The sequence below is a fragment of the Urocitellus parryii genome, chromosome 2, assembly GCF_045843805.1.
Source record: "Urocitellus parryii isolate mUroPar1 chromosome 2, mUroPar1.hap1, whole genome shotgun sequence".
NCBI classification, from domain to species: Eukaryota; Metazoa; Chordata; class Mammalia; order Rodentia; family Sciuridae; genus Urocitellus; species Urocitellus parryii.
The window spans coordinates 112,107,792-112,125,334 of record NC_135532.1 but is presented as its reverse complement, the minus strand read 5'-3'; the positions used below and the strand labels follow the sequence as shown (position 1 = coordinate 112,125,334).

General features: G+C 50.9%; 1 protein-coding gene across 1 annotated transcript in view; it reads left to right on the top strand.

Moving 5' to 3' along the window:
• The first annotated feature begins 1,350 nt into the window (after positions 1-1,350).
• Positions 1,351-17,543, top strand: part of Schip1 (schwannomin interacting protein 1) — a 99,418-nt gene continuing 83,225 nt past the window's right edge. Inside the window, exon 1 of the mRNA XM_077795297.1 lies at positions 1,351-2,028. Coding sequence (XP_077651423.1) covers positions 1,366-2,028 — 663 coding nt within the window. The 5' untranslated portion in view covers positions 1,351-1,365. The remainder of the gene's footprint in view (positions 2,029-17,543) is intronic.

Sequence of the window (17,543 nt, the reverse complement as noted above, 5' to 3'; positions counted from 1 at the left end):
TTGGATTCCAGAGAAATTGAAGAAAGCAAAGCCATCAAATGTTGTAGGCGCACCTCACAGGACACAGCCTAGCCCTTCCTTCGGGTCTTCTTTGCCAGGAGGTGGGATGAGAGTCTCTGGATGCCCCCAAACCCACCGCGGCCCCCACCACCAAGCCACTTACCCTTCTAACACTTACCCCTGGCTTCCCACAGGCACGCCTCGCTGAGCCTTTTCAGCGGCGGCGGGAGGGGATAGAAACGTGAGCCACAGCAACAGGTTTCACCGCAGCCTGGGCTCAGGAGGGGACGTGGCTGCGAGGCCAGGAGCTGGGCGGCATGGGGACAGGAAGCGGGAGGAGGGTGGAGGGGACGCCGGTGCCGGGCCGGCGAGCACGCGTCACTCGTGTTCCGCACGGGCTCGTGAATCTGCGTGCGTGGGGAGGGAGGGCCTCCCCCAGGTCACTCGGGGACTTCCGCGTGGACTAGGCGGCGCCAGGAGGCTCGGGCTGGGTGGCTAGCGCCGCAAGGAGGCCAGGAGCGCGAGCAGGAGGGTGGGCACAGGGCACCCTCGGGCGCCGCCTTCACCAGCGGGAGGCCTGCGCCCCCAACGCCCGAGCCCGGGCTCCTCCGACTGCCCCAGGCCTCTGGCTCCAGCCGGCCGCTGAGGACGCGGGAGCCGACCGCGCGCTGGTGGCTCTGGGCATGCTCGGTGTCGGGACCGGCGCAGCCGCCGCGATTGAGCCGCGCCTGGGCAGGCGCACCTCGGGGAGCGCAGGCCAAGCTGCCCCGCTCCGGCAGAGCTCGCCGGTCCCGACCCTGTGTTAGCGGGAGGAGGGGCGGGCGGCGGCTTCCTTGTCGTCGCCCGCCGCCGCTTAGAAAGTGCAGTCAGCCCTTGGCTGCCGCGGCTGGCGGCGGCGGGCGGGGAAGGGGCGGGGCGGGGCGGGGTGGGGGTGGTCTCACCGCCCTGCGAGGTGCGAAATTAGTGGGCGCCCTCCCCCTTCTCGGCTCCCGCCCCCAGGGAATTTGAATACTGTGGGAAGCGTCCGGTTCTTGGAGAATCCCCGGGGCGGGGTGCAGGGGCGCGCCCGACGCAAAATGGTTAAAACAAAGTCCGCGCGCGCCCCGGGGCTCCTCGCATGAAATGTGCGCGCTGGCGACCGGGCACCTCTGTGCGAATCTGAGGGTTAGTTAACCGCAGGAAGTCTGGTCGTGCGGGGGAGGAGGGCGAAGGGGAACCTCGGGCCCGGGACTGCCCTTGCCCCCAGGCCTCCTCGGGCTCCTTGGCCCGGGGCGTGGGGGGCTTGCGACCGGCGCGGCGGCTGAGCAGCTCGGCCCGGCGATTCACTCTCTCTGCCTCCTCCCCCAGGACTACCGAGAGGATGGGATGGATCTAGGCAGTGACGCCGGCAGCAGCAGCAGCAGCCGCTCCAGTTCGCAGTCCAACTCCACCAAAGTGACCCCTTGCTCGGAGTGCAAATCCTCGTCGTCGCCGGGGGGCAGCCTGGACCTGGTATCTGCCCTAGAGGACTATGAAGCGCCCTTCCCGGTCTACCAGAAGGTGATTGATGAGTGGGCGCCGGAGGAGGACCGTGAGGAGGAGGAAGAGGAAGACGAGCGAGGGTACCAGGATGACCGCTGTCCGGCCCGGGAGTCCGGGGACCTGAGCGCCAGGACCCATAGCGGCAGCGGCGGGGCCCGGAGCGTCACCACTGTCACGCCGCTCCCAATGCCCAACGGCAACCTCCGCCCCTACGAACCCCAGGACCTCAGGCACAATGGCAATGTGGTTGTGGCCGGCCGGCAGAGCGGCCCCCGGGGCCCCGGGCGGGCGATCCAGAAGCCCCAGCCGGCGGAGGGCCGGCGCGGCGGCAGGGGCCCGGTGGCAGGGGGGCCCTGTCTTCAGCCCCCGGACGGCGGGACTTTCGTCCCCGAAGAGCCCCCGGTGCCCCCAATGGACTGGGAGGCGCTAGAGAAGCATCTGGCCGGGCTGCAGTTCCGGGAGCAGGAGGTGCGAAACCAGGGCCAAGCGAGGACCAACTCCACCTCCGTAAGTTGGCCGGGTGCGTGCCCACGCGCGCACACACGCGTACACACCCCGCACTCCCTTTCTCGGGCTCGCGCCCGCCCGCGCCCCATTCATCACTCGGGAGGCGGGGGCGGGGCCGGGAGCCTGTTTTCTGCTCCCCTGGGGTACCACTGTTCTGTCTGGGCGCTGTCTGGTTTGCAGGATGGGCGGAGAGGAGGGAGGAGCAGCCAGAGGGCAGCGGAAAGTCGGGCTAGTGGAACCGGCGACTCGTTTTTATGGAATTACTTATGGAGAGGAGGCTGTGAGTCACTTGCCTGAAAATAAATCTAGGGAGGTTTTGGCACCGAAGCCAGTGCCTGCGGGGGTTTTTCAAATCGTACTAGTTGAGGCTTTGTCGATCGTGGTGGGTCTCCCTCCTGGCCACTGCTGTCTCTTCCGTGGCTGGGCTGTCCCTGTGCGCACGCACGTAGTCCCCAGCCCACACCTCCTTCTCGCTTATGCCGAGGGGCCTGCGTTTGGAAGGTTGACCACCCTCCTCCAGACTTTCTTCCCTTCTGAAACCCGAGCTGTAGTGGGCCAGGGATGGGGTAGGGGGTGGGGCGACGGGGTGAATTGAACTGCCTGGATGCGGGAGGGGTTCTCGCTTCCTTCGCCTCTGCGGTGAGTCCCTCCTGGTTTTGATAAAGGAATCACTTAACTGCTCCTTCCCGGAGGCTACTGCCTCCATTCAGGAAAGCAGCCGCGGTAGGGGAGAACGGCTGCCTCCTAAGTCCGCAGGTTCCCTCTCTTCGCGGCATTTCCTTTGCCCTAGAGAGGACTGCAGTTAAATGACTTAAAAACATAATGAATGTAGCTCTCCCATTTCTCACTATTGTGAGATAAAGCAATAGTTGGAGTTTGAAATCCTTAATGATGCCCTTAAATAGGGCCGAAGGGCACAGTTTAAAAGCGCTATTTTGTGCGTGGTGGCAGTGTGGCAGTATGGGAAATGCTTGCCTGCAGGTGTGATTTCTCTCTCCGGGACCCTGGGGCTACGGGAAATTGGGTGCAAGCTCTTCTGACCTCAGGGGTGAGCATGGAACTTTTGTTTCCCAGAAAAATTGGCACCATTTCTATTAAAGAGCCCTTGGCTGACAGATCAGCCCACTGGCTCACATCCCTTGAGAAACTACCTATTACATTAACACACTCATTTTAATTCCAGCTGGTTTTAGAGTTTACCCTGGCAGCTAACAGACATGGAAACTTTCCATTACAGCCAATACTGTTTCTTGTACCCTTTAATGGAAACCATCCTTTTTTCTTAGTGTTTTGAGGAATATACCTCATTAAACTCCATGTATTTGACCAATGACTTGAAGATTAGCAAAAGGTTGTTATCACACAGACACTTGCATTTGGAGAAATTTAAAAATTGGGCCTACATGCAAAGTTAGGGTTTGATGGTAACAATGAGCTCTTACTCAAAAGTTATGAGGCAGAATGTATTGAGCAGCATGTGTCCATCCAGTATGCCAGGTGTGGGTCCCAGCCACATTGCAGTCCATGTGTGGCTCAAGCTCTATTGTGGGGAGATAGAAATGCCTCCAACCTGACACTTAAGAGCAGTCCAAACAGTCCCTCCCAAAGCATGGTGGTCCTGCTTTCTCTTCTTGTTTTTGTGAACATTGTGACAATTATTGCGCCATCTTTGAAACCAAAGGTGTCTCCTCCCCTAGTAAGCAATGTTTCTGTTAGGATTCCTCCCAAACTATTTCCCCACCTACCCCCCAGGTCTCCTGAACATGTCCCCCTAGGCATTTTCTCCATGAGCACATAAATTTAGATTCCACTATTTTAAAGTATTTGTATAGGAAAACAGGAAATTAATATTTAAATTTTTTCATGTTTTGATTTGCATTTGAATAAAATTACTAAGTTATCTGCAAAGTCACCTTAGCATTTCCGTAATATAGAGTGAACTGTATTGGAAGTAGTCACAGGAAGCTTGGTGATTTGAAAACTTGTTTCTGTTTGCATATGCACTAGGTTATAATATAACAAAGTTTATTTTTACTATGGGTTTCTATCATTAGCTTTAAAAACACTTCAGTGAAGTCCTGTTCAGTGCTGCCTTTGTAAGTGGGAGACCTTGTGAGCATGAGGACAGGATCCTGGGACTAGCACAGGGATATGTAGAAGAGGAGCTGTGTCTTGAAGGGGTTCAAAGAATATTTTTCCTTAATGTGTTGGGGATCCCATGCTTACCAGCAGGAGCAGGTGGATCCAGGGTTCTCTTCACCTAGAAGCTTATACTGTCTCAGGGCTTTTACCTCTGCCAGAACTCAAGCACCCAGTTCCTCTGATTATCTCAGACTCAGCTCTCTCTTGCTGTGGAGGCCTTCTGACCATCCTCCCAGAAACAGAGCACCAGGCCCTACCCCAGCTGCACCCTGGTCCCACCTCTGTCTTCCTCCTGCCCCAACCCTGCCCTCCTCCACTCACCCTAACCCTACTTCTACTCCACCCCAGCCTCACACCTGTCCTCCCTCCTAGCCCCAGCCCTACCCCTACCCCATTCACCTCTGCCCTTTCCTGGTCCCACCCCTAAGAAAGAGGTTTTGTCTTTTGTGGGGCCTGACTCTGGGGTAGTGTCCCCCTTCTTTTAATGCTTAAAATAATTGAAAGGAAAGGAAGCAGTGCCCCCCCCCTTTTGCCATAACCTAAAAGATTTCCTGAAGACGCTCTCTGTCTTTAACATCCTTGCTACTAAGGACAGAAGGAAACCGAAACAACCCAATCTCACTACTTGGTTCTCTTCTGGCAGAGTGCTCCTCCCTCCTCTCAGCTCAGGGATGTGCCTCAGGAAGACTTAGGTCCTGAGGTGCGGGAACTGTGCTGACCATCAGCTGTCCTTGATCTAGGGAAGATTTAGGGGCAGATTCTAAACAAGCTATGTTTAGGAGGGATTTCAGACCTTTGCTCTGTAAAGGGAGCCACCCCTCCCTTGGTGCCCTGGGAGGGCACAAGCCTTGTGATGCTTTATGCTCTGGAGAAGGAGCACTGAGCAACCCTGAGAAGCCCTGAAGGGCACATACTGATTGCCAGGACACTGCTGTGACAGGGCTGCCTGGCAGCAAGCCTGGCAGCAAGTTTTCTTTTCCACAGCCCTGTCCCCTGTGCCTACAGGTGCTCCACAACTGGGGGAGTGTGAAGCACCTACCCATAACCAAGACTGCCGTCCCTGGGCAGCCCTGCCGGCCCTCCACCTGGTCTGGCCCTGACCCTCTGGTATGTGAGTACTTGGTAAACTCAAAGCCATGTAGAGGGGAGAGCCATTCCTGGTAGTAGTCCTTGAATGTCACGTAGGAGGCCTGCTCCTGTAAGTTTGCACTCATGATGAACTCCTGCCTGCTGGCCTCTTCCTCCTCTCCTGAGTGGCAGGACCATCCTGAGGGAAACCAGGAGCTTCTTCAAGAAGCAGCTGGTTTCTGTTTTCTTCTGCATGCCCAGGACCTCAGTTCATGCCTACTCGAGGCTTTCTCTGTTTGAGGGACCCTTGCACCTCCAGGGAAGGCCTCAGAGTCCTTCTTTTTCTAGATGATGTCATCTCACCTCTTTTCTCCATGGTTTTTCATGAATGTTCCCTCCTCCAGGGAGCGTAGTCCTCCAAGTTTAGCTTGTCCTGACTGTCTCTGCAAATGCATCTCCTTTTTTTTTTCTTTTAGCTTTTTTCTTTAAAAATAGCTTCGTTGGGGTATAATTGATGTACAATGAATGACTTGTATTTCAAATGCATCATCTGATGAGTTTTGACATGTGAGTCACTTGCATGACATATGGATGGTTTCTGACACATCTGTGAAACCACCACCAAAATCAAGATAGTGGCTATGTCTTTCTCCTCCAGAGTATCCTTTGTGCCTTTGGTAGTAGCTTCCCTAAGCAACCCGATCTGCTGCTGTACTGCAGATCAGCCTATATTTTCTATGTGAGTGGAGTCACGCAGTGAGTACTCATCTTGTCAGCAAAGTGCTCTCCACAGCCCATAGGACTGTTTTGACATTCACCAAGCCTTGTGCCAGTCAATAACTTGTTCCTTTCTGTTGCCAATGGGTGTTCCGTTTTATGGATCTGCCACGTTCATGTGCCGATGGGCACTTGGGCTGTTTCTAGTTTTTGGCTATCATGTACACAAGTGCTATGAACGTGCATGTGCAAGTCCTGGTGTGTGGTCGCACACTTTCATTTTCCTTGGGTGAAGACCTCTAAGTGGAATGGCTGCATCGTGCATTCAATTTTTCAAAAAGCTGCCTTCTCTTCCAGAGAAGTGCCCTATGCGTGGCCATCGCACGGGAGGGGGGGCGCGGGGGGCGGGGCATGACTCACATCAAGAACCCAAACCTGAACCCTGGCTATCCCTCCTGCATCCTTCACTTCTCAGTAAAGCTCTATTCAGGTTCCCAAGGGCTGCTCCCCTCCCCCCTCTTAAGAGGAAAGACCAAAAGCAATGGAGTGGTACATTATATCCAAACAAGTCATTATGCCATTGCTCCAAAAAGGAAGGGAGTCGTTTTTTTAAACTATAAGATAGTTTTAACGGTAGACCAACACATTGAAGTGCAGTTTTATTATTTTTTAGTGCCCATGACAGGTGCATTTTACTCATTCAATGAGAAAATAAGAATACTTTTAATTGACATGTTAATTGAAAATAAATTCTGCTGATGAAGTTATTTCAAAGTACTTGAAAATAATGTCTTTTTACTTGTTGATACTATTAGCTAATCACAAACTTTAAATTACCTATGTCTCTTCCTAGGGTAGTGCTAATTACAGATTTTTTTTCAATGTATTATTCTGTAAGAATTATTCTGTAAGGAGCTACTCCTTCCCATAAATGATGCTACTGAAGTCTCTTGCATGGTTGAATGGGTTTTTTTTCCTTAGATTACATGAATTCTTGTTTTTATAGTCTGAATTAAGATGTCTTTATTGCTCCTAGAAAGTGTAGTAAGGTTTGTGAGTTTAATAAGTTACCTGCTCTGCAGGCTGCAGCTTTGAAAACACATGGTATGGTGTGCAAGGTCTGCTTCTGTCAAAGCATGTGCCTTATGACAATGCTGTAATCATCATTTTTACGTAACTAGAAATTACCAGTGTTAAATGTACTCTGTACTTTACCTTTTTAATCTTGAAATGTCTAGTGCACAGATTTATTTGCCTTTCTAATGTTTGTTGATTTTTGTTTAAAAGCTGCAAAGGTTGTTCCAGGAATCAGCATGTACTCAAAACTTCAAAGAAAATTAGGTTGCAAGAGCTAGGGTGAAGCTCAGTGTTAGAGCACTTGCCAGTATGTTCAACACTCAAGGCCCTGGGCTCCATCTCCAACATTGCCCCAAAAAAAAAGTTGGTTGCAAGCCAACCATAAGCAAACAGCTCCTATAGCTTTGTAAATATGCATTTGTTCTGTGGCCATGTGTGGGCAGGTTAGCTGTCATTGCATAGTTCATTGTATCATGGTTTTGACTGTTTGCGCACGGTGGGCCTCTTTAGTGCCCTAAGGAAAAATTTCAGGGTGCGTATCTGAAAACGCAGTGCAGGAGTCCTGACCTCAAGCTCTGGAGCTCTTGAAGGCCTCACCCTGCCCCATCCCTTCCCGCTATCCCTGCTTGGAGATGGATCCTTCCATCTCCAGGTCCTGCTGGCTTCCTTACTCCTACAGGGAAGACCCAGTGGACCCCTGCAGGTCCCAGGCCCAGCTGCTGTCCACATATACTTCCTTTGGGCTTCCCCAGGGCCATCGCTTCTGGACTCAGGACCTGCCTCCCTTCAAGGAAGCCTGGCCTTCTCTGGGCTCAGGACCTAGCCTCCTGGGGAAGCTTGGCCTTCAGATTTGGCCTTCTGGGGAAGCCTGGCCTCCTCTGGATTCAGGACCTCCCTCCTGGGGAAGGCTGGCCTCTAGGCTGAGGATCCCCCCAAAGTTGGCCTTGTTCTCTAATCTCTGCACAGCCCTATCCCCAAGTTTCTTTTATTCTTGCACCACTACTTGCACTTGTGTTTTTGGCTTGGTATTTGTGTCATCCTGAAAAGTGGGCAAGGCACTTACAGTTCCCACTTTAGAGAGGAGGAAACTGGAGCCCAGAGATGTTGGGGCAGCTTCCTGCAGTCCTTCTGGGAAAGTCAGGCCAGGCCTGTCAGGACTGCCCTGGCCCTGGGGCTCCCAGTGACATCAGGAGGACTCATTGTCCTGTGTTGGTTTGTCCTTGGGAATGTTTCTCACCTTTGCAGCTGTGCAGTCCCCCTCCCTCCCTGAGACTTGTGTGCTGCCGGCTCTGTCCGGTTGCTTCAAGTGCAGACCTCTGAGGAGCGCTTTATCTATGGGTTAGTCTTTCTGTTCTGTTCTTTGATTTACTCAAACCCGCTGCACTTTGAACTTTCTTATTAGTGCTGACAGTAGTAGTTCCAGGTCCTTTCTTAAAAGCTTATCCAAATTCTGTGATCTTACATTTGCATATTAAAATCGAAGTTCATTTGTGGAACTTTGGCCTGAAGACTTGAGTGGTTTTGTCTCCTTCCTTGTGAAAGTCAGCCCGAGTGTTTTAACAAAAGTGGCTTTTGCAGTCCTTTCCCCAGCTGCCTTGTGCTTCTGGAGCTCTTAGGACAGATGGCACTCCCTACTGTCCCTCCCTGGGTGTCTTTTCTGCAGAAAATCAAGTGTTGCTTGTGAAATTGAATCTTTTCAATGGAAAGCAAATGGATTTTGGAGGTGAAAGAATTCAAGAAGTCTCCTCAGACCTCACCATTCTCAAGGAAGAGACTGAGGTCTGTGGGATTTGCCATGCTCACCTGCCAGGGCCCCCGGTCACACGGTACCACCATCTCCTAAGGCCAGCTTCTTAGGGCCTCTGTCCCACTCAACTGGTATCCACTGTTTTTAAATGAAAGAATGCTTCCCTAAGTTTATTTGAAGGATAGACAGAAACTCATCCTTTGAGATCTCCCAGAATTGAAAGCAGACTTAACTCTCGTTGTTGGGTAGAAGAGCCTTCAAATAGTTCTTCAATAGTTCTTCAAATAGCTTCTTCTGTTAGACCCATGTTGTCAGAGCAGATATGAAATGACTTTCCTCCCTCAGACTTCAAGCCAGGCTCACAGCTGTGTGCTTCTACTGGCCTGGCTATTCCCCTCATGCTTCTGCCAGCTGGGGACAGCTCTGCCTGGCCAGTGCCTCCTTCCCACACTGCCTCTGGTGATGCACAGCCCACCCCTTGTGGAGACTGTGTAGGACAGGGCCTGAGAGCTTTCTTTGCAGGGAGCCACTTGTGTTCTAGGAGGCTGAACAGGGGTGTTAAGGTGTGGGGTCACCTTTCCGCCCATGCTTCCATTCATCTGCCAGTCTTGGAACCATCAGGGAGGGGCTGGTGTGCCTGGTTTCAGAAGGCTGGGAGAGGAGCAGCTTCAGGGGGACGCGGATTTTGTTCTGTTACTCTCGAATTCGGGACCCCCAAAAGACCACCAGAGACCAAGATTGATGTAAGCAGCAAAGAGGTGTTTATTGCAAGCTAGCTCGGTCCTCCGCGCGCGCACGCACACACAGCAGCTGGTGATGCTGAGAGGCCCCCAGCCCAGGGTTTGCAGCAGTTTTATACATTCTTTGGAGAAGGCAGGGACTTCACATACATCATAGCATCTCTTAGCAAATCATCACACACCGAGGGAAAATCAAATAACAACTCTAAAACATGATTAGCACATTCACTGGCAGGAACAAGTTGGGTAGGGGTGATTGGTCAGTACAAAAGGGGTATTCATTTGAACTGATTGGTTTAAGCCAAGAGGGGTGTTCATGCTGAACTACATGGTTTCCCAACACCTTATCAACCACCATAAACTACTGGGAGGGTCATCTGGCATCCCAGGTATTTCCCTGTCTCATGCTGATTGGTGGCTGCTAGGGGGCTTCTATGGATCCCCACCTAGCCTGAGTCAGGGACACCTGGCGCAGCAGATCTCTCCTGTTATTTGTAGATAAACAACTTAGCAGGGTGGGAATGTGCCTAGGAGTGCTCTGTGGGTCTTTCCAAGGACAAAGGTCATGTCCCTTCCTTGGACAGGCTTTGCTCTGAGGTAGAGGCTGGTTTTTCAGTTCTTCTAGACAGTTTTGAGTGGGTATTTTGTTATAAGGCGAAAGAAAGAAGGAGAGAGAAAGAGAAAGAAAGAGCCAAGAAAGGACTAGAAAAAAAATACATTTTGGGGTTTAGATGCAGCCCAGGGAGTAGTCTGAACTGGAATGCGTGTCTTGGTTAGAATGGGTGAGAAGGGCAAGGAGACCAAGGGGCAGTCAGAGCCTGTGCTCCCTGTGGGATGCTCCGAGTCTCAGTTCACCTGTCAGCCTGGGCCATGGCATTTCTCACTGACCGGGTCCAGGAAGGCTGTGGCAATTCCTGTCCTGCTTTGGCCAAGTTGCCCTTCCAAGCTGTAGGAGCCTCACTGGTCCACCTGAGCCTGGCTGGTTCGTTTGGGGTTTGTCTCCGGCTTCCCTACTAAGAATAGTCACCATGTCCTTATATCTAGTTAACTAATTATGTCAAGCTTGCCAATCACTGAATTTTGTCATCTGCCTTGACAGTTTCTTCAGGTACTTGGAAGCGCACTTTTTAGTTGCCGCCAACCGAGGCTTTATTAAAGCTTAACTTAGTGGGAGCTGAGGTGGGCGGGCTTTCCGCAGTTTTGTTTTCTATGCCAAACTTGCCAGTGATGGTCACATATATCTGTACATGGTACTGACAACCCCACATCTCCACCCAAATATTTTATTTGCAGTTATATGACCTTTTGAGTAATTGCCATCAGCAATACCACATTCATTTTTTTTTCTTCTGCTTCTTGGTGTCTCTTCTTACTTTTTAAGGTTCATGCACATGGCTGTCAGTCTTCTTCCTTGGGATACAGCATAGAATACCAAAAAAGCTTCAAGCTTTTATGGATTATAGGAAGCAGCACATTACTTAGCACATGATTTCTGCAAATTCATCTGTTCAAGAGGGTTTTGTTGCCCATGTCCTAATAGAGATGATTGATCCCTTCAAAACTCTTCCTTGTCAAAGTAAATACCTTAGTTATTCACGGAGTTATGTTTTACGAAACACTACAAAAACCTTCTATTGAGAAAGTGTCAGTTAGGCTTTTCCAGGCACAGAGGAGAAGTTCCATTTAGCTTGGAGGATGGGGCTGGTTTCCAGGATGCTGGGGGAAGGTGGAGATCTGAGCATCACCTACACATCTGACTGGTCTCTGATCAGGACTGCCCAGCAGTGCCTCCCAGGCACACAGCAGTCTGTGTTGCTTCCTCCTGTAGGGTCCTGCTGTGGTTCTCAGCCTGCCAGTTTTCCCTTTCACCCCTGTGCAGTTGTTATGGTTTAGATATGAGGTGTCCTCTAAAAGCTTGTGTGTGAGACAATGCAAGAAGGGTCAGAGGTGGACTGGATTCTGAGAGCTTTAACCCAGTCCTGCCTTAATCCCAATAGGGATTAACCCAGAGGTAACTGTAGCAGGTAGAGTGTGGCTGGAGGAGGTGGTCCCTGGGGATGTGCATTTGAGGTTTACATTTTGTCCTTGTTGAGCAGAACTCTCTCTGCTTCCTGGAACCACGTTCCCAGCTGCTTTCCTTTACCACACCCTTCGGTAATGACATTCTCTCTCACCTGTGGTTCAGAGCAATAGCGTTGGCCCTCTAGGGACTGAGACCTCTGAAACCATGAGCCCTGAATAAACTTTTCCTCCTCTAATTGTTCTTGTCAGGTTTTTTGGTCATAGCAATGAAAAAGCTGGCTGAAACAGCAGATTCCCCATCTGTGCAGAGAACCAATCGAAGTCCTTAGAAAGTAGCTAATCTGATGGGACACCTTTGGTGGCCAGGACCCCTGCCCAGCCCTCTCATGCGGCTTGGGAACAAAATAGGACAGGCCTTCCCCAGCCAGCAGCTGTGGCCAGGACCCCTTGCTCAGGGTTGGGGGGCAGACATGTCTGGACAAGACCATAGGTAAGTGCTGGCAGCAGCTGGGCTACAGTGACTAATTCTGCTTCTGTTGTCGGTCCCCTTCTTCAGAAGGGACTTGGCCTTTGAAGCAGCTCAGAGGGAAGGAGGTAGTTTCCTCACAGTTCCTGAGATTCCTGCAGGGCTCAGGGTGTTGATTGGAAAGTAGAGTGTTGAGAAGTAGAAGCCGAACCAGAAAAGCTGCTGTGTTATGAAATGCTGGGCATTTTCAAGGTCAAGTTCAGCAACATGATGGCCTTTACCAAAGCTTTTGCTGAGAGAGAGAGAGAGGAGAGAGAGAGAGAGAGAGAGAAAGTGTTAAACTTATTTTTCAAATAAGAAGGGCCTCTGAACTTCTGGGACATCTTGTTAGAAAAGAACCTGAAGGCCAATCTTCACTCTTCTAAAAATAACATGTTTTTCAAATAGTTTCAAACCAATTTATTCCCCTGTGTTTCTCTTCATTGCTCCAGTAGCTAAAAATTATCCTACTTATGAAAATTTCAGGTAGGTATGTTCTTTGGGTCATCTTACCTGATTCTTAGTCCACTTTGATGCAGCAGTCTGACACTGTTATGAACAACTACATCTCAAGTGCTCTGTCCTTGTAGTTTCTCCTCTAAAATTGGTCCTGTAAGGAGTCAAAGAGCAGAGCCCTGGGTTTTACTTTAGAACACTTGAGTTATATAACAGTGATCTGGAAGGTTGTTATCCTGCCTGCAGTGGCCCTGTGGTCTGACCCAAATAGCCCTCACAGGAAAACCTCCTTGAGCAGCTCTGGGCATAGTGACTTGAGGGCTCTGGAGCCCGCCCTCCTGTGGGGCATCAGTATTGGGACTTTTTTCTTGTGCTTCATACAGAAGCTCCCCACCACGCAGAGGTGTTGGTGTGTTATACCAACACACGTGTAAACCGTATAGAAGTTCCCATGTGCTGGGAGCTGCACAGAGAACTCTTTACCAGTGAGCAGTTTGCGTTAGATCTGGAAGGTTCTGCAGGGCAGGTGCAGCAAACTCAGGGCTTCTGAAGCCAGGAGGTACGGGTGAGCCCCCTAGGTTGGGTGGGACTTGTGAGCTGGCCAGCATGTCAGGAGCAAAGGGATCACTGCTGTCCATTGCAGGCTGACTCTGTGCCAAACTAGAGCATGGTCTCAATGTTCTGATATGTCACAAGCAGTCAGACCTGGCTTTCAGAGAAGTAGCTTAACTGTTAAATGCTGGCAAATAGCTTCACACCCATGCACCTGAGGCCTGACAGACAGATGGTTCAAAATTCAGCTTCCCAGCTTCACCCAGCTCTCCCTCCACAGACCCCAGAGGTGGGAAGCTCACTAGAAGGAGGGCAAGTCTGGCAAGTGCCAGGCCTCTGGAGGAAGTTCCTGGCAGGAGCGTCCATTACTGTTTACTGACACCAGAGGAACTCCCTGCTTTCAGTGGTTAAGCTAATCAGACTTAATGACACCAAGAGGAAACAAAACCAAGAAACACCACGCCTTTCACTCTGTGCCGCTTAATTTTTTTGGCATCCCATTACTTAACATTACTTTTCTTGTTCATCTTCAAAGCTGTTCAAAATGGATTTGTTATTTTGAAATGATCCTGGTTTACTTTTCATCATTCATGAGTAGTGGAAGGGGAAGGGCTCTCTAGGATCAGACTGCCTTCAGCACACATGTACCTGCAGGGGACTTGGGACCTCGGTTCTCTGCTGGCTGCAAGCTCCTCTGGGATGGTTAGTTCCTGGGCTGCTGGTGAGCTTTGTTGAGGTTCCTTGTCCACAGAATCCCGTGAGCCTCCACACTGCTGAATCTCCTGGAGGTCTTTGTGCAGCCCTTGCCGTGTCACAGGGAGGGTCCTGCCCCAACCCCCTAGGTGGGCCTCCTCTTATGACAGCTGCTGTCTTTAGGCAACTGCACAATTTCACATAAACGAACTAGATGAGGTTGGGGTGGTGATTCATTTTCTTAAAAAAAAAAAAGGAACATTCTTCATGTTAGCTTTCTCGAAAATTTTTATTTGGGAATTATTTTAGATGAACAGAAGTCACAAAGGTGGCACAGAAAATTCCAAGTGTCCTCTATGGGCTTCCCTGCAGGTGCACCTGTTAGAACTGCCATATTTGTCAGAAGTGGACGTGGGTACAGTGCTAAGACCCGAATGCACACATGGTTAGGAGTTGTATTAGCTCGAATACCCAGAGACTGTGTCTTGATAGGGGAGGAAGGTCCCTGGGGTCCTTGCACCTCCCCACAAATCCCTCCCATGCCTGTGTCTGCATGAGGGGTTCCCACTAGCTTTGCAAGGCATGGAGACCATTGCTGCCTGCCTCCCGAGGAGCTCTGCAGGGCCCTGGAGAGGGTGCAGGCAGTGAAGGGCTGAGGTCCCGAAAGGGAGAAAAGACCTGAAACTCTTCTGCAGGCCCAGGGACTCTGACCCTGCCCCGCTGACCTTCCACTAGCCCTAGAGAGCCCCAGCCTGCCATTGCTCTGTGGCTCACCAGCATGCAGGTCTTTTGTTTGTTTTTAACTGGGGAATAGGTTTCTAACTGAGGAACTAACTTCTTCAAAACTGAGTTTCCGGTGGGATTGTGAGGTTGTGTGTGGGGTAAGTCTGGTGGAGGGCCAGTCACAGGTGACCTCAGAGGCTGTGAACAGAAGCCACTCGCATGTGCAAACGTGTGCAAGAGTGGGGTCAGGGGTGAGGAACTTGCTTGGGAGATTTCACAGGCTTGAAGTGGTGTAGATGGGTTTGAGACTCTTGCAGAAGGGGAGAGATGGAGGGAAATCAGCCTGTGGGGTTGTTCAACATTTGCTGACTGATGGAATGATCAGAATTTTAAAACTGAACTACAAATGGGCAGCAGGCATGGTTTGTGACCCATAAAAGGCTTTCCCCGTGACTTGTTGACTCCTCATAAGGGGCTTCCCGGTTACTCATCCTGCTTTTGGCTGATAGGGCTGCACATTCCTCTTCAGGCTTGTTGGAGTTCTTCCTCTGATTTCGTGAGCAGTGTGGACAGATGATCACTGAACTAACCCAGAATTCTTTCTCTGATTTTATGAGCAGTGTGGACAGATGACCACGGCACTAACCCAGTATTTCTTTCAGAAAAACCAAGCATTTTCTCAGCCAAAAGGTTTTTTTGAAGCTCACTGGACACTCTGCTCGGGGCCAGGACAGGTGGCATCATGGCCTCTGCGTTTCTGGACTCTTCCTCTCGTGGATGCTTTTGGGTGTCGTGGCAGAGGAACTACCCTTTCTAATATAATGGCTTCAGAGTCCCTTTTGGGGATGGCCTCTTCCTGGAGTGTGCTTTGGGTGGGAGGTGATTATAGGTGCTGCCTGGTGCTCTGGCACCTCTGTGGGGTGGAAAGGATCCTGGGTTCTAGGTCTGGAGCCCATGCTGCAAGGTCTTCAGGTGGCCAGAGGCCTTGGTAGTAGCCACTGCTGGACAGTGCCAGCAGAGCCCTGGCTGTGTCTCTCCTCCCGCCTCCCCCATCTGTGGTTCTACTTGTTTCTGAGGTGCTGTCCCCATCCTACCCTGCTTGTGAGTCAGGAACCTCCCTGATAAGGCCCATGGTCCTTGTCACAGGACTGAGTCAGCCAAAGAGCCCAGGATACTGAGTGGAAGCTGGCCCCAGTTAGTGAACATCAAGGTGGCAATGTACGGCCCTGGCCCCCAGGTACAGTGAGGAAATAGCCTCCAAGTGTCCTCAACAGGATATGCCTCATTGTCACCCTGCACAAGGAACCTCAAGGGTTACGTGTGCCCCACACTGCTTGTCCACACCCCCTTGTTCAGGATCCCAGATGCCCACTTATGATAAGGGGACAATGACCTTGGGAAGACACAGGACACCTGGACTGCCTGGAGGTTCAGCCTGGGGCTTTGGTGGTGGTGGCAAGGGTTCTGCAGGATCAGAGCACAGGTGGCTGGCTGCAGTCACAGCCCCAGGCTCTGGCTGCAGCCCAGGTGGGTCTTCTCCATGTGACTAGAACTTCATAAGGAAGTGGCTTTCAGAAGGCTCTAGAACAGGCAGGACTTCCCATGATTATTGAGGTGAGAACAGTTATGGTCAACATCTCTCTCTCTCTCTCTCTCTCTCTCTCTCTCTCTCTCTCTCTCTCTCTCTCTTTTGGTACTAGGGATTGAAACCAGGGTTGCTTAACCACTGAGCCCCATCCCTAGCCCTTTTTATTTTATTTTATTTTTTATTTTGAAACAAGGTCTCACTAATTCCTTAGGGCCTAAGTTGGGGAGATTGGCTTTGAACTCACCATCCTCCTACCTCATTTTCCCCAGTTACTGGAATTATAGGCGTGTGCCACTGTGCCTAATGATATCTTGTTTTTAATCTGAATTAAAGGCTGTTTTCTAGCTATTCCTTATTTTGCAGAAACCATGTTTTTGTGCATGTGTGTTCTAAATGTGGTGAGTCTTTAACTTCCAAAGGTATAAACATTCTGAATCCATTTTGGAAGAAGAGTTTTGCTTTAAAATAGTTTATGTGAAGCTTTCAGCAAAGCTTAATTCACAAAATGATGTCTGCCAGGAATTTCCTTAATGTACACCATTATTTTTCTTCATAGCCATGTTCTGTAAATACACACTGAATGCCCATCACATGTGGGGTGTGGGGACAGGGGCAGAAGCTGACCCTGCACCGCCCCTTAGGGAACTGCAGGCAGGATTAAAGCTGGGTGTGAGTCACAGGAGCATGCAGTTGCGTTGCTGGCACTGCCGGAGAGGGTGACCTTCTGTGAGCAGAGCAGGGACATGTGCTGACCTCAGGAAGAGCAATGGTCACCCCTTGCCAGGGTAGCCTTTGTGTGGCACAGCCCTGTCAACCTACCCCCACTTCCCTCCAAGCCTCTGAAACCCTGGCAGAGGCTGTCACAGAGCAAGTATAGTGACAAGCAGCAGCGCAGCCTCCCTCTTACTCCCCAGGCCTGCTGTACGGGGAGCTGGCCCTTGTCACGGATGTGTCCACACTCACGGGGAGTAGGGGAGTGGAGATACTGTCAACCTCACTTTACAGACCAGGAAGCCATGTTTTGGGACAATTCTCTGTACTGCGTCTGGGAGCTTGGCCCCTCTGGCCTTCATCACACAGTAGTTACTCCGCTCTGCTAATAGCTACAGCTATGTCTGAGATCTCTCCTCTCTTGATATGTGATACCCTCTTGTGCCTGGGTGCTTCTAGTTGGGAAATTGTCATAAATGGTGACTTTATATTTAATTGGCTAAAAATTCCTTTGAACCTAAGTACATGACTTGATGCTCTTCCCTTTGCTTGGAGGACCCACCACTACCTCTGTGCCTGGTCCTAACGTCTGTCCAGTCCTTAGTGTTTCTCAGTCCTTCATCTCTGTGAAGGGATCACAATGAACCTCAGTGCAGGAGGTTAGTGGTGCATTCAGAGTGGTCCTGAGTCCTGCTGTCTTGACACCCAGCCAGAACTGGCTTCTTCAGGTGCCTTGACTTTGTGTAGAAAGGGACTGAGGATCCCTGGGTTTAC